Source organism: Podarcis pityusensis (genome assembly GCF_964106645.2).
Source record: "Podarcis pityusensis genome assembly, chromosome: 4".
NCBI classification, from domain to species: Eukaryota; Metazoa; Chordata; class Lepidosauria; order Squamata; family Lacertidae; genus Podarcis; species Podarcis pityusensis.
In genome coordinates, this window is record NC_138027.1 from 73,789,425 (window position 1) to 73,808,121 (window position 18,697).

Below are 18,697 nucleotides of genomic sequence, written 5' to 3' on the forward strand. Positions count from 1 at the left end.
TAGCTTCCTGTTAATTATGTTGCTTTGAAGGCATGCTTTATCTTTGACTACCTTCGGTAATGTTTATTCTGGTTTGTTTGATGTTTTAATGTCTTGTAAACCACTTTGTGATTTTTTTACTTAAAAATATAAAGCTGTATAGAAATGAAATGAACGATAATAATAATATTATTAATAATAATAGTCTAGAAAACACTTTTCCCCTAAAAATAAACAATTATATAAAACAGAAGTCTCGGGATATTCAGTACCTAATAGCAGAATTTGCATTTATGTGGCTCATCCGTAAACATTAAGATTGCCACTATTAGCCAGGAAATAAACACAGTAAAAAAAGCTAGTTCAGCACATCGGACAGCTCCCAGGACTATTACCAGTCATTGGCTGCTTCTGATGGGGGAGAGGGGAGAGATTTTGGTCTTATTTTCGCATCTAAAGACCAGCTGAATGCTAGATTCAGCATCCAATCCTCTCACCGAATATTAAGAAAGTATTATACTATGAATTGTATATTATTCCATTTTCTATTGGTGTGGAAATGAACAGAGTTGGTCACTGAACAGTCACTAAAAATAGAGAGGGAGAATTATCACTGGGACTTTAGGGCTGTGCACATCTCTTGTAAATATCTGGTATGAGCACCGTCTAAGGCTTATCCTCCTCAGCTTAAGAAATCTGACCTGGCCACTGAAGGAGGTTGTCTGGTTGCAATTTTGATGGAAACAACTGCTTTGTTTGTTGGTTTCAATCAATACAATCCCTTAGTGCAAATTCCCAAGTTAAGCCTCAGGTTTCTAAGCTGATGGGAGCAAGCTAATAACTTTTAGTTCAATGTATCTCTTGGGGCACAGACACAAAAAAAGAAGACTTAAAAGAGATTTTGAAGTAATTTGGAACAATGACATAAAGAAAAACCCTCCACTGTCTTAGCCAATGCAAACTTTTTAAAATGTTGAAAATGTGTGTCTTTTAACTTGCAGGAGAGATTTGTCAAACTAAGTTTAGATCTGCTGTTCTAATCTCTATATCGGGCATAGGCAAACTTGGCCCTCCAGATGTTTTGAGACTACAATTCCCATCATCCCTGACCACTGGTCCTGTTAGCTAGGGATGATGGGAGTTGTAGTCCCAAAACATCTGGAGGGCCAAGTTTGCCTATGCCTGCTCTATATGATATCATCAGGGCTTTCTTTCAGCAGGAACTCACTAGAACTCAGTTCTGGCAACTTTCAAGTGGGCATCCTTGCCACTATAAGAGAAAGAAAGGAGGCATTCATGGTGAGTTCTGGCACCTGTTTTTCTAGAAAAATAGCACTGGATGCCATCCTATAGATGTGTCTAGGATGAATCACATTGCATCTACTGAGACTTACTCCCAAGTAAACGGATATAGGATGGCAACCTGGTGATGACAAGCAACAGTTCACAAGTCCTACCCAGCTTCACCCCAGGCAGCCCTGCAAACCTTCAAAGACAATCAAAAGGCTCCACCACACGGCCATTGTGAGAGGGGCTACACAATAGAACTTAACTATTTCAGAAAAAACCCACCTTCATGGTGGTGGTGGTGGAAACTGGGAAACCCTGATTCTTAAGAAAAAGTAAACCCCTGCGCAAGCTTTGTTGCTGCTGAAGTACCCCTCCTATCAGCCCCACAAGTACGGCCAATGGCCAGGGATGATGGGATTTGTAATTCACCTGCCCTATACTACAATATACTGCTACATGTTTTAACATTGCCTTTTGGAACTTGGAAAGAAGCCCACATCTTGATAACATTAATAGCAACCGATACGGAAGACACTTTTGGAATATTTTATGAGCTTCGGGGACAGTGCAGCTGGTCTCTCTGGCACATGTACTGCTTTTGGACTAGCTTCATTGCACATTGTTTTTACTGCCTTTAAAACTTTTTGCATTCCCCAGCCCCCAGGAGAATTAATCAGCCTCCCTTGGCCTCTCCCAAAATCCCTGCCTCAAGTCATTGGTGATGTTTGCAGTTAAAACCTGCATACAGCCTTCCCTGTCACCACCAGCACATGCACAAATTAGCATGTGGTCCTTTCCCATCTAGTTTGCAAAGCTGCTATGTGTTTCAACTGCACAGCTGAGGGTGGACCAGCAGATGCCCACAGAAACACCCACTGCTTCAAATAAGCTCTGCGTGATCACATTATAGACCCTTCATCTATTATTCTCTGTTGAGAGTTTCATATGGTTCCCCAGGTGGATTTTTGCAGGGAGAAGTAGTGGAATAAACTTGTATAGCTACATCTAAGCTTACGCAGCTCAGTAATACCATGTGATCACTGCTACTTTGATTTATCAAAACACTATTTTTTAAAAAGAAGCTGTGCAGACTTAGTACACTTTCTTTAAAAAAGAAAAAAGCAGTGACCCCAGGGGCTGAATTTGGGACACGGCGCAATTTAAAAAGCCCACAGCTATTAATTGTGTAGCCATTTCAGAAGAAATAATAATAATAATAAATTGACAACGGTGGCTTTTTTTTAAAAAAGGGGGTGGTGGAGGAAATAGATAACATTTCACAAAAGCAGACCAGAGCCCCAATATCATATATTCCCCAGTAGTTTCTGACAACAGAACTAATTCACCATATCTTTGGAGTGAATAATTGGCAAAGAAATTGAAATGCTCAACACACCAGGCTCTGTGTGTGTGTGTGTGTGCGCGCGCGCGTGTGCGTGCGCATTGAGTGGGAGAGATTTGGTGGAGCCATCTCTCTGTTTGGCTCTGTCAGCTGAGCTGGCCTCCTACTTGCCCCCAAACATACCCTTAGACTGCAGTCCTGAACCTTTTTATTTGCAAGTAAGCCTCACTGAGTTCAGTAGGACTTACATCTGAGTAGAGTTGTATAGGACTGCACTGTTAGATTCTTAGCTGGAAATTGGCTGAAAGAGTTGGGTGAACATTTTTGCTTGCTGCAAAGAGCACACAGGTGATTCTTTGGATGCCACTACAAAGGGCAGGGGGATCCCTCTCTATGCTGGAGTGATTTGCAGATAGGAATCTCACTCTTGACCACTGCTTTCAACCAGTTGATTTACAAGGCTGAAGATGATAATCTACAAATTGACCAGAGAGGGTAGAGCAATTGGGCTGCACATCACATCCTTTGAATGAGCAAAGCCATGTGCCATGCAATCGCTCCCTTTGCCATCAATTGACCAGCTTTTTCTGGCTTAGAAGAGAAGCAATGAGGCCCTAGTTGGTTAGGATGCATCATATTCATGCTGTGTTCCCTAATTGATGGGGATCACATCATGGAGGAGGAAGTAGCAACCAAGGACAACAGTGGCTGTGAAAATGTCAAATAATAATCCCACAAAAGTTAAAAAGAAGGGGGGTTTAGAGGAACTATTCTGCCTTCCTGGAAAGGACAATGTTCCCTATGAATACATTTGCAAGTAAACATTTGGTGCAATCCTGTTCTTAACCATGTTAACTTAGGAACACAATGAGAACATCTTTAAATTAATTCTGAGGAAGTAACAGAAGACAGGTGAACAGTGGAAATAGCTTGTCGTCAAGATGCAGTGTGCATGCTAATTAATTTCCCACTCCACAGATCATTCATCTTCAAATAAGACAAAAAAGAGCTAACAGTCTGCACTGGGATGAATCATGCTAGGTGGGACAGATGTGGTTACCAGAGGACACCTGTGGTCAAAAGTGATTCATCTCCAGTAAACGGCAACTTTTAAACTTTGTGAGAATATAATTTGTTGTTTAGCAACAAGATGGGTTTCTGTCAATAACCACATCCAGCATCATCAAAATGATCATAGATCTTCTATGAAAGTGGCTTGATTTATTAAAGTATTTCTATATGCGGGTGGTGCTGTGGGTTAAACCACAGAGCCTAGGGCTTGCTGATCAGAAGGTAGGCAGTTCGAATCCCCACGATGGGGTGAGCTCCCGTTGCTCAGTCCCTGCTCCTGCCCACCTAGCAGTTCGAAAGCACACCAGTGCAAGTAGATAAATAGATACCGCTCCAGCAGGAAGGTAAACGGCATTTCCGTGCACTGCTCTGGTTCGCCAGAAGCAGCTTAGTCATGCCGGCCACATGACCCGGAAGCTCCCTCGGCCAATAAAGCAAGATGAGTGCTGCAACCCCGGAGTCGGCCACGACTGGACCTAATGGTCAGGGGTCCCTTTACCTTTTATATCACTTTTCACAAAATGTATGAAAATTTAAAACAACAAAGCTACATAAGAAATACGGATACATCATATAGCAAACCAAGAATAATTAAAACAAAAATCAGGTGAGGTGGAGATCAAGATATTTGGCCAGGGTAAGTAGGGAAAAAACTGTTTTAGCGGCACTTACTTCTGAGTAAATGCATAGGATTGTACTGTTACTTGCAACAAGCTCATTCAGATCTTCTTAAATGTAAGCTGAAGAGGCAATTCATAAAATGCTTTCTGGTACTTATTCTCTCTCCACTCGTGCAAGTCTGCTTACAGGAGCAGTGGAACACGAGCAATCTGGGAACTCATTCATTATGGCAAATGTGACTTCAGGGACGTTTCGCTGTTTCCTTGATCACAGGATTTGCTGCAACTGAGTTCCCAGTTCACACGATACATTGCTCAGGGGAGTAGACCCAGTTCAATGAGAAAGGCAGAGAGAGGAATAAAATGTGTGAGTCAGTTCTGGTCCATAGATAAAAACAAGGAAGCAAGAACCACAACTGGCCGGTATTTCTGTTTTCCACTCTGCTTGTAATGAGTAACATCATTCCTATGGATCCAAAACTGCTAAAAAGCCTGGGAGATAAAAGAAAAGTATTTTCCTAGAGCTGAGAAAAATTGTAGTGTGGGCATCAGGCAAGTTTCCCTGGGGAGAGCAATCGAAAGGCAATGTACCCTGATAAATAAAGGACACAAAGAATCAAAGGAGGAATGGAAGATTTATGAAGGAATACATGGCACAATAGGACTTTCAAACTCCTTTGTCTATTACCAGACACAAGATGGAGGGAACACCTGGTGAGATTTTTTTTAAAAGAGATTGTGCTAAAAACAGATAAAAGGGTTCTGTTAAATGTGCAATTAATATGCTGAACTTACTGAAATAAAATGAGGTTAGTAATGATAAAATAGTGTTTAAATAGATGAGACACCAACATGAGACGATCCCTTGTTGTTAGGTTGCTTTTTCAAAGAAAAATCACAGAAACATAAGGAGGAAGCATATTGTGAAATCATTCTGACAGTTAAATCATTTGCATGCTTGGGAGAGCTCCCTAAAGCAGTCAGTAGTATTTACTCCCAGGTAAGTGTGTGTAAGGCTGCAGCCTGAGGGTGGCAGTTTGAGGTTGCATAGCACAAATGCAGCTATTATACATTAGACTGCATTTTATTGCACTCTCAAAATACTTCCGTATGGAATACCAAGTTTGCATTTGCTCACTCTGTAAGGTACACACTGATAGTTTATAAATCGACAACAGCCCGGTAGAAGTTTACAACCACAGCCAATCTCAATATTGCACTGTTACAGAGTCCTTTCATGAACTGTGTGCTAAACCACAGTAAATCAATCTATTGTTTTCTACTGGAAAGCTTGAAAGATAGATGCAGAATTACCTGGTGACCTGTTTAGGACTACAGTTTCCATCAGCACTAGCCAGCACAGTCAAGGGCCAGGAGTGGTAATCCAACAACATCTGGAGGGCACAACGTTGGCTATTCCTGTCATACAGGAAAAGTTTGTGGCACAAATAAAACATTGATAGGCTCCCCCTCCTCTTCAGAGCTGTTTACTAGAGACTTCAGATGCTGTTTACTGGAGACTTGAGACCCCGTGTCAACCTTCTCCATAGCTTTGGGGAGCTCTCATTATGCAAAAAGAAAATTGCCATTCAGAGGGCTTTCTGAATGCGCTTTGTATTGTGATGCTTTTATAATACACAGAGGTACCATTCTTTGTATGCCCATGTACTTTTAATAAGAACACACAGTCTCTCTCCTTTTCTCTTGCCTTTTGTATATGTGGCAGAGACATAAAATACCTGAGTTACCTTTGATTTTCCTCCTGTTTTCACTAAAGCGATGGTTGGCAGCCAATTACATTTAAATACTTAGCTGAATATAATTTTCAGTTTAGAAATATTTAGCCCGCTAGTGTGAGGTTTCTGTCAGGTCAGCTTCTCAGTTACAAATAGTCTTTGGAGTTTCTGCTGATAGTTTCACAGCAGTCTTGAACTGAGCACTGAATGTTCTTGGTTTTGTGGGGTGGTCAAGAGAGAGATAGAGATGCCCTTCAAGAAGAAGAAGAAACCAGCTGCAGTCAGGGGATATAATAACATAGGAAGAGGGCCCTTCGAGTCCAACACCCCCCCCCATGGTGGTCAACCAGATGCCACTAGGAAACCAACCAACCAGCAGGATTTAAGCATAAGAACATTCTCCCCTCCAGTGGTTTTCAGCAACTGGTATTCAGAAGCATTGATGCCTCCAACCATGAAGGCAAAGCATACCCATCATGGCTAAGAGCCATCAATAGTCTTCTCCTCCATGGATTTGTCTAATCTTATGAAGCTATCTGCATTGGTGACCATCACTGCCTCCCATGCAATCAGGTTTCATAGTTTTAACTATGAGCTGCATGAAGAACTGCTTTCTTTTATCTGTCCCGAATCTTCCAACACTCAGCTTCATTAGATGTCTACAAGACCAGAGCTATACCACCACTCTAGCTGCTTCTCTTGGCTCAGGACACGGTCTGTTATATCCCATGGTGAGCTAGAATAGCAGGCTTTTCACGGCTGCCTGCTTCAAGGATTTTACATTTTCATACTGGTTCTTCACATGAACTTTGAAAACCATAAAACTGAATGTTGGTAGAGATTCTGGTACTTGCATTCGCCGACCGCACATAATGGGCACAATCCTCTAGGAAGTTCATCTCCACAAGCCCCATTGAAATGAATGGGAGATGCATAAGAGCGTGAAGGAGCTGGGTTGAAGAACCTGTCACGGAATCAGGCCCATGTTGATACCCAGTTGGGAGTGCAATGGAAGTATCAATGGAAACGTCTTGGGAGAAGCATCCCAAGATATACATAAATGCAAACAAAAACCTAGCCAAGTAAGCCACATTGCACATGGTGGTTCCGCATGAGTCCCTGGCAACAATGTGGTTCAGCAGAGGACCAATGTGTACCAGAGCACCTGGATAGCCTGAAATAACTCATATGATACTCCAAGTTAGAGATACATGGACTTCTGCAATCTGTTAGACAAGCTCCTTTGCACAAAGCATATTGAAACAAGATGGGGGTGCTAAGGAATGTTGAACACTGCATTACAGCTTGAAAAAAAATACTGTCACGTTGCAAATGATCTTCCTGCAATTATTTTTCATGCATCTTACCCAGGCAAATCTCTCACATGAGAAAGAGATAGGATAAACAAATTGTCACACAAACATCTGAAGCACTGTTAAGCAGATTTGGATAATACTTGTATTATCCTGGAGCTGATCTGACATGTTAATTAAAAGGTGCTGTTTCTTGTCTCACGTGTGTTCCTGTTGGTAGGTTCTTATCAACAATGACAAGATTTATTAACACATTTGCACACACACATGTTCATATATGCACTTAAAAGTACAAAAAGTTGTACTGTTCAGCTTCAACTGGCAAACCCCCTGAATGGTGAAAGTATAATATTCTTCAAGTAATGATGCTCTAGAACTTTGACTTATGAACTGGTATTGCTTCTGTGTAAGTTATCACAAACTTTTAATGCATCTGAATATGAATGGGAATCACAGTACACGTCACCACAACCCACATCTTAGGAAGGGGGATTTGTGTTTTATTATATACATTCATATACACTTAGATACCCATAATCAGTTCATGGTTCAGTAGTCACTGGGGCCACAACTTAACACAATGCAACAATTCTTGTCTTTTGCCACAATGCTGCAGGTTGGAAACCCCCCCCGTCACAAACAAAGATGGGGAAACACACACAGCGCCATTGTAATGAATCTGAACCATCTATCAAAATGAGAAGCAAATACATGTATATATGTATATTCAAAGTTTTGCTTTTAGAAGATATGCACCAAAACTATTACTTACAGCTGGAGAATATCAGTGGGCATGAATGTTTATCCATTGGGAAGTTGTGTAGCTGCAGCTGACATTCAGCGTTGATAGTAAGCCTGGAGGGAAACCAGGGAGCTATTACTGTCTCCGTATGATGACAAGTTAAAACAAGACAATATCTGGTGGCATTTCCAATGCTCAACGGTGAAATTCTTTAAAATGCTTATTTAAAGTTGATGTTGGTGTAGGTTTAGTTGTATGTATTTGCTGATCTATGCAGTTTGCAGTAATATAGTTCTGGTTCATGTGTTACCAGTGGGAGCAAAAGAAACTTGGACGGTGGAAGGAACTGGTAGGTAGCATGACCTCAAAGAAAATGTACGGCACATTCTCCTCAGAAAAGTGTGAAAATAGTTTGACACATAGAGAGAACCCAGGCATTGACCAGAGGAGACAATCTTTCCCTTTGGTCCATGCCTTTAGGCCCCATCCTCAGGAGCTGGCTGAAGGAGTTTATATTAGCTTCCAGGACCAGGGTCAGTCCAAGCTGTGACACAACTATTTAAACAAACCAGGGAGCTGGCCAACTCCCACCTTCTATGTTAGAAGCACAATGTCAGCCTGCTAAAGAGGAGCAGTGAACCAGGCACTTTGTGAGAGGTGTTGTGGTGGGGCACCATTCTTTCTCCTTGTGAGAGTTGCTTCTGCAGCTGGCAATGGGTGAATTGGGACACAGTTTATTTGTTAATATCTACAGTAAATTGCTGTGCAATTTCACTTCAAATTTTGCAACAGCATTTGAGAGTTTATGAACTCAGTTGAGAAGCTGATAGTACCTTAGAAGCTCACTTGGGGAGAGAACCAGAAAGTGACCTTTTCAAGGAAATTATGATACATCTCAATTATATAATTTTTCACCCAAATCAAAAAAGGACACATGAGCTTAACAGGAAAAAGTACCTCAGGTATTCCTGAGGTCCCTGACTATGTCCGTTTGATTGGTTGGTTGGTTTTGTAGCTTCTAAACGTTATGACCATTTCTATCACTTGGCACTGAAAGCAGCTTACAAATAATGAAATATAACTTAATATAATGAGAAAATGCTCCTGATTCAAGGAAGTAATCTAAGCAAGATTATTGATACTCTCCTGCAGGGAGATGTGAAGCCAGTCTTGGGAAGATCTACAAGAGTGAGGCAGTGGTGTGCAGTGAATTTTTTGTAGGGGAAAAGTTAGGGCCAGAGGCTCCAGCTTGTGAGGGAGATTGAGGGGCTGGGGAGCTGCTGTCATGTGCGTGAGCATCACGACTCCCTCCTTAAGCCAGGCAGAAGCCTCCCAGGCTTTGGGGAGGAGGCACCAGACTTTAATACTCTAATTTACCAGGAACATTTAGGTAACCTAGTCCCCCTAGTCCGCTGACTACATGCTCCACCAGCCTCCTCCAGTCTGAGGGACACAAAATCCCTTATGAGGAACCTTCTGGGAGCTTCATGCCATGGGCAGGGCCAGACAAAAACAGTGCAATACAATGGATGTATCGTATCTTTGTAGAACAAGGCTCCATTCCAGCCATGCAAAAGCCAGTGGTTTCTGCTCACACATCCCTTCCCATCCTCCACGCAGACAAGCAAGAGTTATTATCCTAGTTCAATGACTCATTCCAGCTAGGAGGATTTGGAGGTAGTTGGGTATGGAGGGACTGATACTAGCAGTCGATTAGGGCCAGAGAGAGATGCGGACTGAAGTGGGGTGTGGCCTAGGGAGATTCCTGAGGGCCAGATAGAAGGGCCTGGAGGACTGTAATCAGGCCCCATAACCAAAATCCCCCCCTACCCCTGAGCTAGGATATAATATGTACGCTATCAACCAAGGAGGGAATAGTGAATTCAATCAAGAATGCGCCATAGAAAGGCCCAAACAGAAGATACTGACTAAATAAAACAAATATACAACAATGAAAACTATAGTTAAAATCAAAACAAAATGAGCAGCATCTATAACAAATAATGCCCCTCCTCCAAGACAATTCCAGCTATGATCCAAATGCCCGGATGAACCAAAAAAAAAAAGCATTTAGTCTTTATTTAAATATTTATGCTTTGGGGACAAACCTGATATCACCTGGGAGGAAGTTCTTCTGCATATGGGGATGCCACCACAGATAAGATACAGACCATTTTTTAAAACAGTATCTAATGATAGTGAATGGGAATTGGGTCTTCAGAAGCTACATGATAGCACCACATGCTAGAGAAGGAAATGAAGGAGCCAGACATGGATGGACTACAAGGATCATCTACGCTGCATTATAAAGGCATTTCAGCTTCTACCAAGCTATAAGATATGCACAACTTTATTACCCATATCCATATCCATATCTGTGTGTGCACATCAATCTGCACATGTATCTCTATGTGCCCAGTAATACCCTCTCTACTGAAGCAACTGGCAAATATTCAAGGTCAGAGGGGGGTTATTGGGTTGTTCTTGTTTCCATGTTTATTATGTATTTTGTGTTTTTATATTGTGTTTTCATGTTGTGAACCACCCTGAGACCTGTGGGTATAGGGCGGTAAACACATTTAACAAATAAAATTAATAATAATGTCAATACCCTACAAACGTTGGCAACTGGTTGGTCAGAGCATTAAAGGCTAACATTTGCGAGTTTGGTTTTGGTTCAGTTTTGGGACTGCAATTTATATGAAGGATAGCAAACCTTGTCATATCTGATCACAAAGATGCTGCTGTGTGCATCAGCACAACCCATTATGTGGGTCATCAGATCAACTTAATGCATTTGTAGAGGAACAGGTTGCCCGAAGAGTTTAACTCATTCCAGATCTAGGTCAAGAACTCGGGGATGATGCCAAATTTAAGCCAAAGTTTGCCTGCCTCCAGACGTTATTTTATAAGGTTTAAATGATGTGAAAGGGACAAACACTAACTTCCTACCTTAGAGTATACAGGATCTTCCCATCATTCCATATTCTCAGGAGCTGATTAGGTGTAGTAATCCAATGAGCTTCTGCAGTTTTAGAATTCCTGAAGATAGTATCTGGGATCCATATTAACCCAACCATATTGCTGTTCAGGGTGAGACTTCTTTTCATGGTGCTGTTAAAACGAAGACGGCTGTCAGTCCATGTCTGAGCAAAAAAAATATCAATTTGGTATTCCTGCAATGAAAGCAGATTAGAACTAATTATTTACAATGGGAAAAAAAAGAGATCACCAGTTTGTAAATGTATTAACATTTCACTTAAAACAATCCTTTATTTCTGCCCCCCCCCATTCCAAAAATAAAGAGGTCATATACTTGGGTTAACTTGTACCACAGCTTTATCAATAGGTAACAATAATCTGCCAAAAAATGCTGAAAGGCTGAGTGCAAACTGGTTTTGTCTGAAAGCAGAAGCTGCCTCACAACCTCTCTCTACTTTCCCAGTTGAGGGTGGGCTTGATTCTGCAGTATATAAATTTTGTTAAATACTTAAATAATAGGACTGTGATGGTATTCTGGAGGGGGGGAGACCACTATTTGCATTACACATACAAACACCCACTTCCAGTGGCCGTCATATAAGTATTATATCACTGTAACTGTTCCGTTCTCAAGATTGCCTTGTTCCTTAGTATTCCCAAAAGGAACCATGGCAGCTGGTTTGTACCAATAGATCATGTTTCCCATTTATAGTTATAATCAGTGCTTTTTTTCTTTAAAAAAATGTTTAGGGGTACTTGCATTTTGACTCAAGAAAATCACCATTTTATAGTTCAAATCGGGAAAAATAAATACAATAAATGGACAAAAGTACAAAGATTCACAAAATGTTTAGGGGAGTGCATACCCCTGTGTTCCCCCAGGAAAAGAAAGCACTGGTTATAATACTTTCTGGTGATGCCCCTGCTGTGGGAACCATTATCTGAAAACATGTTAAGATATGTTTACAAGAGTTCACTCAATGTTCCTGCTGTACAACCTCCTTTTGTTGAAGTGGTGCTTTGGGGAGAAGACCAGTTTACTGGATTATTTCTCCTGATTCTAAAACTGCCAAAGCACCTATCTGTGCACAGTGCAATCCTCACGACTCCTCTGTTCAAGAAACGCTGCCACGTAGTGCAAAATATTTAAGAAACATTTTAATTTGTGGTCTTGAACATCCCCTCTGCCTTTTTTGCATGTATGCATGCACACAAACACATTATAAAACACAGAACCCCTTGGAAGCAAAATAAAGACTTTAATTCATGAGGAAAAAGATTATGAAAATTTAATAATTTCTTTATTCCTAAAAAATACAGTTGGCAATAAAACACATAGAAATGCTCCTTCCCATCACTAATTACCTGGCTGACATTAGAGGTAATAGCAATGTTCTCTCCAACTTCCTCAAATTACAAAAGTTTCCATCTGTTGTCATAGTAACTCTCCCCCCCTTCTATCACAGCAACAGTTTCCTCAGTTGCTATAGAAACATATTACAACAGGTTCCTCTTTACAATACTGCCACTGTTCTTTCTCCATACTGAAGAATCTGGTCCTTGCCACTGATGACTATCTCTGTACATGACACTGGAATCTCCTAAAAGTGTGTCTTGTGCAAATTTATCACACAGTGGATTGCCCAGTTAGCCTGTACCAGTGCTGCAGTTAGCTGGAATCTGTAAAAACACCGATGCATGAGGCTAGTTTCAAAATTACTGCTTGTCTCTAGTATACATTTTATGCCTGTTTTAAGCCCATTTTGCTCCAAATCAATCATGAGACTTGCAACATGGTTCTCTAACTACTGGATCAATATAATTTACATTACAAATACAAGGATATTTTGAACACAATTGTTCAGTAAGACTAGAAGAGCAAACTCAGGTTGCACAATTAAAGGGCACCTGGTGCTCTTGTGCAACAAACCTGTTTCAGAAAGCAAAGCAAAACAAAACAGAACCATAAGGAAAGTGATGGATAGATAAAGAGGAAAGTATAGTCTCCCTTCAAACAAATTAGAATTGGTCAGTGAATGGGTCAATGCCACAAAACTTCCACACAGACTTTCTGTGAAGAAATCAGGATGAATGCTCAATATTCAGATAATCTAGATTAGGTTCAATAAATAGCTATTACCAACATCATAGGTAAAGGTAAAGGGACCCGACCATTAAGTCCAGTCGTGACCGACTCTGGGGTTGCGGCGCTCATCTCGCTTTATTGGCCGAGGGAACAGGCGTACAGCTTCTGGGTCATGTGGCCAGCATGACTAAGCCGCTTCTGGCGAACCAGAGCAGCGCACGGAAACACCGTTTACCTTCCCGCCAGAGAGGTACCTATTTATCTACTTAAACTTTGGCGTGCTTTCGAACTGCTAGGTTGGCAGGAGCAGGGACCGAGCAACGGGAGCTCACCCCGTCGCGGGGATTTGAACTGCGACCTTCTGATCGGCAAGCCCTAGGCTCTGTGGTTTAACCCACAGCGCCACCCGCGTCCCAACCAACATCATAGCTTATCCCAATTAAAATACTCCAAGTGATTGCTGAGAATAAGAGAACCCTGGTGGTTTTAAGAGTGCAATCCTAATCTGCAGACTGATTGGCTAGAAGGTGTTTGGATGCGGTGGAAGTGCCTCTCTGCCAAATCCACCACAGAGGATGCTGGTACACCTGTGGAAAGTCAGAAGAAAGCACTGGTGCAGCTTAAAATTGGCTGCTTGCCAGCTCTGAATTCACAATTAAGTAACTTTGTACTAATGGTGCAACTGCTTGAATTGATTCTAACTCTACCCATTATGGCCTCGTGTCTTGCAGCCATCCAGCTCTAATCAAATACAAACACTGAAGGTAAATGTAAATTTAATCAGCAGTCAGAAATTGCCCAGATTTACCCATTAGTCAAACCTCTTGAGAAAATCAAAAAATCACTCTAAGAACGTCTTCGTGTTTCAGTTGTATTTTGTAATTAAAGTGTTTTCCTTTTGCCCTCGTAAGGGAAGCAACATACTTTGGCCCAGTATTTGTGGCTGCAGCATGGAGTCTATTATGGCTGTCAGAGACCATTATTCCATATTAATGCTTCAAAATGCTCTCTGTTGCTCTGACAGATCTCAGGGGCAACTTTAAATACGAGGGAACACACCTCTTCAAATGGCAGTTCCTGGCACTACATGAAAGCTCTCTCAGAACTCTATTTTTTATTATTATTATTATTATTATTATTATTATTGTTATTGTTATTATTAAAGAAACATAATCACTAGTGAGATAATGGGTAACTTTTGAAGATAAGTCTAGCATCCACCCATTCCTCATGGCAACAGAAGGTGGTCCCATACCTTAGCAGAAGAAATAATGAGGGTTACCTCTGAGAAATTTAACTGAATTTCCCCTGCCTTCCCTAAGAATATTGCCTGAGGAGAAACTCCCAAAGATGTTCAGAGCATCATTTACCACCAAGGAGGCCTTCTGACACCTGCCACTCACTCTCCCTTCAAGGTGAGGTTTCACTTTTCCCTTTGTTGAAGGGAAGGGATAGCACAAGTAAAGCTCAAGGCTGAAGGAACAGGGGTGTCTGATCAAGGTGAAGTTTGCCCACTATGCTTTTCACTCTTGTAATTCATTTGAGCAAAAGTGCTCACATAGCCAAGTAACCCTACTTGGATTTCTGACCCTATCCACAACTCTAACTTACGAAACCTCGCTCAGGTTGGTCTAATTGACAGCACACCATTAGCCCAGGCCTCACACATGCACTCTGGTTACAGATGGGTAGCCGTGTTGGTCTGCCATAGTCAAAATAAAAAAATTCCTTCCTGTAGCACCTTAAAGACCAACTAAGTTAGTTCTTGGTATAAGCTTTCGTGTGCATGCACACTTCTTCAGATACACATCTGAAGAAGTGTGCATGCACACGAAGGCTTATACCAAGAACTAACTTAGTTGGTCTTTAAGGTGCTACAGGAAGGAATTTTTTTATACATGCACTCTGTTATTTCTCCTGGAAACTCACCACCAGTTCTGATGGTAGGTTCCTAGTTGCATTTTAAAGATCAGCCAAGAGGGCTTCCCTTCGTAATGCTACCTCTGCACTAACGCTCCACAGCAAGGACTCACAGAAAGGTGTCCCCTCTGGCTGCCTTTCAGCAATGAAATTCCCATCCCTGGGAGACTTGCCAAATGGGATCCATATTTAATGCAATGATTTAACAGCATTTTATCTATGCTCCATATTGAATGTAACTTGTACCAAGCTTCTGAGATTAGGTAATGCAATACATAGACAGGTGAAGTTCAGTGGCCCGCTATTAAAATCTTTGCAATTCTAAAATGACTAGATGGTTCTAAAAAGGTTAGACTGCAGCTATGTACACGCAACATTTAATTCCAGAATCAATGGAGACTGAGTACTTGTTTTTTCTACATAGTCCACACCCAATGAAGATCCATTGCAAAAAAAATTGTCCCTAACAGCTCACTGGAGATTAATTCTGCATTAGGCTGTGGTGTGTCTATTTAAAAACCAATGAAAATTGATGCAGGTGCAACTGCCCAATGATGTTGTGAGTAGGCATACAGTATGTCAAGATCACAATTACCACTTCCTTATTCTTTCACCTGGGGTATGTGAAGGGGGGGAAAGGCACTGTGGGTAAAACCACAGAGCCTAGGACTTGCCGATCAGAAGGTCGGCAGTTCGAATCCCCGTGACGGGGTGAGCTCCCATTGCTCGGTCCCTGCTCCTGCCAACCTAGCAGTTCGAAAGCACGTCAAAGTGCAAGTATATAAATAGGTACCACTCCGGCGGAAAGGTAAATGACGTTTCCATGCGCTGCTCTGGTTCGCCAGAAGCGGCTTAGTCATGCTGGCCACATGACCCGGAAGCTGTACACTGGCTCCCTCGGACAATAAAGTGAGATGAGCACCACAACCCCAGAGTCGGCCACGACTGGACCTAATGGTCAGGGGTCCCTTTACCTAACCTGATCAAGGGGAGTTTTCAAATGTGTCCCAAGTGACCACACCCACCCCTATAGAAGGCAAGATCTAGAAGTCACAGAATCATAGATTTTGACGGGACTCTGAGCATCATCTAGTTCAACTCCCTGCAATGCAGAAATATGCAACTGGATCAAACCTGCAACCATGGCGTTATCAGCATCACGCTCTTAACCAACTGAGCTATCGATCAATCTAGACTGAAAGCAGCACGTTGAAGATGAGCGTGAACTCTTTTGGAATGAGAAAAAACTGCATTGTTGTGTGACAAATGGGATAGCGGGTACACAGCCTGAAAATACAACTAACAGGTTGCTTTTGACAATCTCTGCAGGGTGAACTGATTCAAAGGACAACAAGAGTCCTGGGTTTCAAACAGATCCTGAGAAAATGAAGTTTCAGTAAATGGAAAAATCTCACCCCTGCAACTGTTAAGGGAGCAGGGGCCCTGTTCTCTTTTGCATCTGGTGGTCACCCTTGAACTTTGCTAGCTATAGGAATCTGACCTCATGCACCGTACTAGTATCACACTCAGGCGCCTCTGCTTGAGGATATAGATGCCTGTGGAGCAATAATTGGTGTTGGGCCAGTAGGCTGCTCATTGGGCTAATTATTTGGGGAATATTTTTCTCCTATCACATTAATTTTTTTTAAGCCATTTGTCCTCTGATGTCTTTGATTTGAGGATTAGCATGCAGCATCAATGTACAGTCCAAACAGAAACAGCTCCAAATACTGTTAGTGGTGGTAGTGAAGGATTAGAGTGGGAGGTTGGTGCAATCTTCTATCAAGATGATAACATACCACCTTGCAAGCCAACCAACCGAATTATCAGGATGAAAAACAATCAAATCAAAGCCAGTGATTAAAGCCAAGCACCTGTTGTCCCAAATGAGAACTGGAAATATACTAATACATTGCAAAATCATCTCTGCGCCTTTCAGAGACTTGAATTTAGTGTCTCATCACAGATGGGCAACATCTCTTTACAAAAGCAGTTTGATGAAAGCCATACAAGCAAGTGTTATCTGCATAAGAATCTGATTTTTAAAACGACCAAAAAATTTTAAAATTGTGAACAGTAGAGGCTCAAATTCAGCTCAAATCCACTATATCTACAGTCCCATGTTCACTTGCTTGAGAGGAAGCCATGTTGAACTAAATGTATCTTACTCTTGATCAGGCACATATAGGATTGTGTACAGATGTTCATTTAGCTCACTATCAGCTACAGAACTATTAGTTCACTGTGAGCTGAATATTTGCTTTTTGCACATCCATGCCATTCAAATACATTAATTTTCCTTTCCACACACAAAGTCCATAAGGAGTTCTCTAATTATTAATAAATATCAACAATATCTTTCTCTAACCATACCTAACAACTTTGCCTCCAGTAGCTTCAGCAACCTTGTCTCCATATTAAAGAATAATAAATCTTTTTGTCTTTGTTCACATAAGGGTGTCTCCAATGTGGTCATATGTTAAAATAATATTATGTAGTTATTTATTGTGTATTCATTAATTCACATCCAGTTCCATATCTTCCAGTCCTATTTCTTGTTGCATTTGCTGTGGTTTTCCATCTTTTTTTTTTAAAAAAAACCCATCTCTTCCATTTATGCTCCTTCCACTCTTTTCCCAAGAAAACCTTGGTAGCTTTTTCCTCTGAATTTAATCCAAATTGTACACAGAGTCCTTTCTCTCTCAACTCTCACTCTGTCCATGTTGTAGTCCTGTGCTGCCAGTAACAGCAGAGCTCTGTGGAGGGAGAAGCCAGCCAACCACCCAAGTCTCAAGGAGGTACTTGCCTGGAGGCAGAGTCCGTATACAAGGTCCAGTTCTAAGGTCAGGAGTATCTCAGTTCATGTAGTCAGATGATCCAGGAGTCAAGAAAGCCAAGGGTCCAAGGTCACAAGAAGCAAGAAGCAGCAAGGTCTGAGCAGTAATAACAAATGTTGTTTCCAGCAACTGACTTGAGGCTGGGAAAGCTAGAGCCAGCTGGTTCTCATCAGGAGCAAGAAGGCTGATCAGCAGCAGGTGGAGTCACTTCGCCTTCTGCTCCAGGCTGCTGCTCAGCAGGTGAAGCCAACTCCTGGCCCATGACAGCCAGCTCAGTATGTATCTTCACCTCTCCATCCATGGCTTCATCCTAGTCCTCCAATATCACAGCTCTGCCATTTGGTTATTTCATTGCTGTAGACACCTGTTGTGAAGGACTTCTCCATTTCATCATCTGCTGCCTCCAGCACTACCATTTCACTCTCCTGTACTGGCAATCCTTTATCAATAACGTTCTCCAAAGCCTCTGTGTCTTCTTTAAATCCACTTTCCATTTTATCCTTCTGTGGTCCATTTTCATTCACCATTTCATCAATCCCAGCTCTGATCTCTTTTATTTGTTCCTCCAATATTAAGATGCCAACAGTCAATGGAGTGTCCAAGGGTGTATTTGCCATATTGGGTGTTCTTGGTCTTATTAACAGCTCAACTCCATTTTAAGAACTTTCATCTCCCGTCTTCACCTTAGGGTCTTCACAGCTTTCCTTATTAATCCATGTTCCTTTCCCACAAGGCGAGGTGTCATAAAGATAGTTAGAGAAATGAAGGCCTGCTGCCCT

The 18,697-nt window shown here is 41.7% G+C and overlaps 1 protein-coding gene across 2 annotated transcripts in view; it reads right to left on the minus strand.

Annotated features, from left to right (window-relative positions):
* Positions 1-18,697, minus strand: part of GABRG3 (gamma-aminobutyric acid type A receptor subunit gamma3) — a 310,487-nt gene that overhangs the window by 119,928 nt on the left and 171,862 nt on the right. For both annotated transcript variants that reach the window (XM_081001400.1, XM_081001399.1), the window contains exons 4-5: positions 11,046-11,269; positions 8,124-8,206 (exon numbers count right to left, since the gene is read on the minus strand). In XM_081001400.1, coding sequence (XP_080857526.1) covers positions 8,124-8,206; positions 11,046-11,269 — 307 coding nt within the window. The remainder of the gene's footprint in view (positions 1-8,123; positions 8,207-11,045; positions 11,270-18,697) is intronic.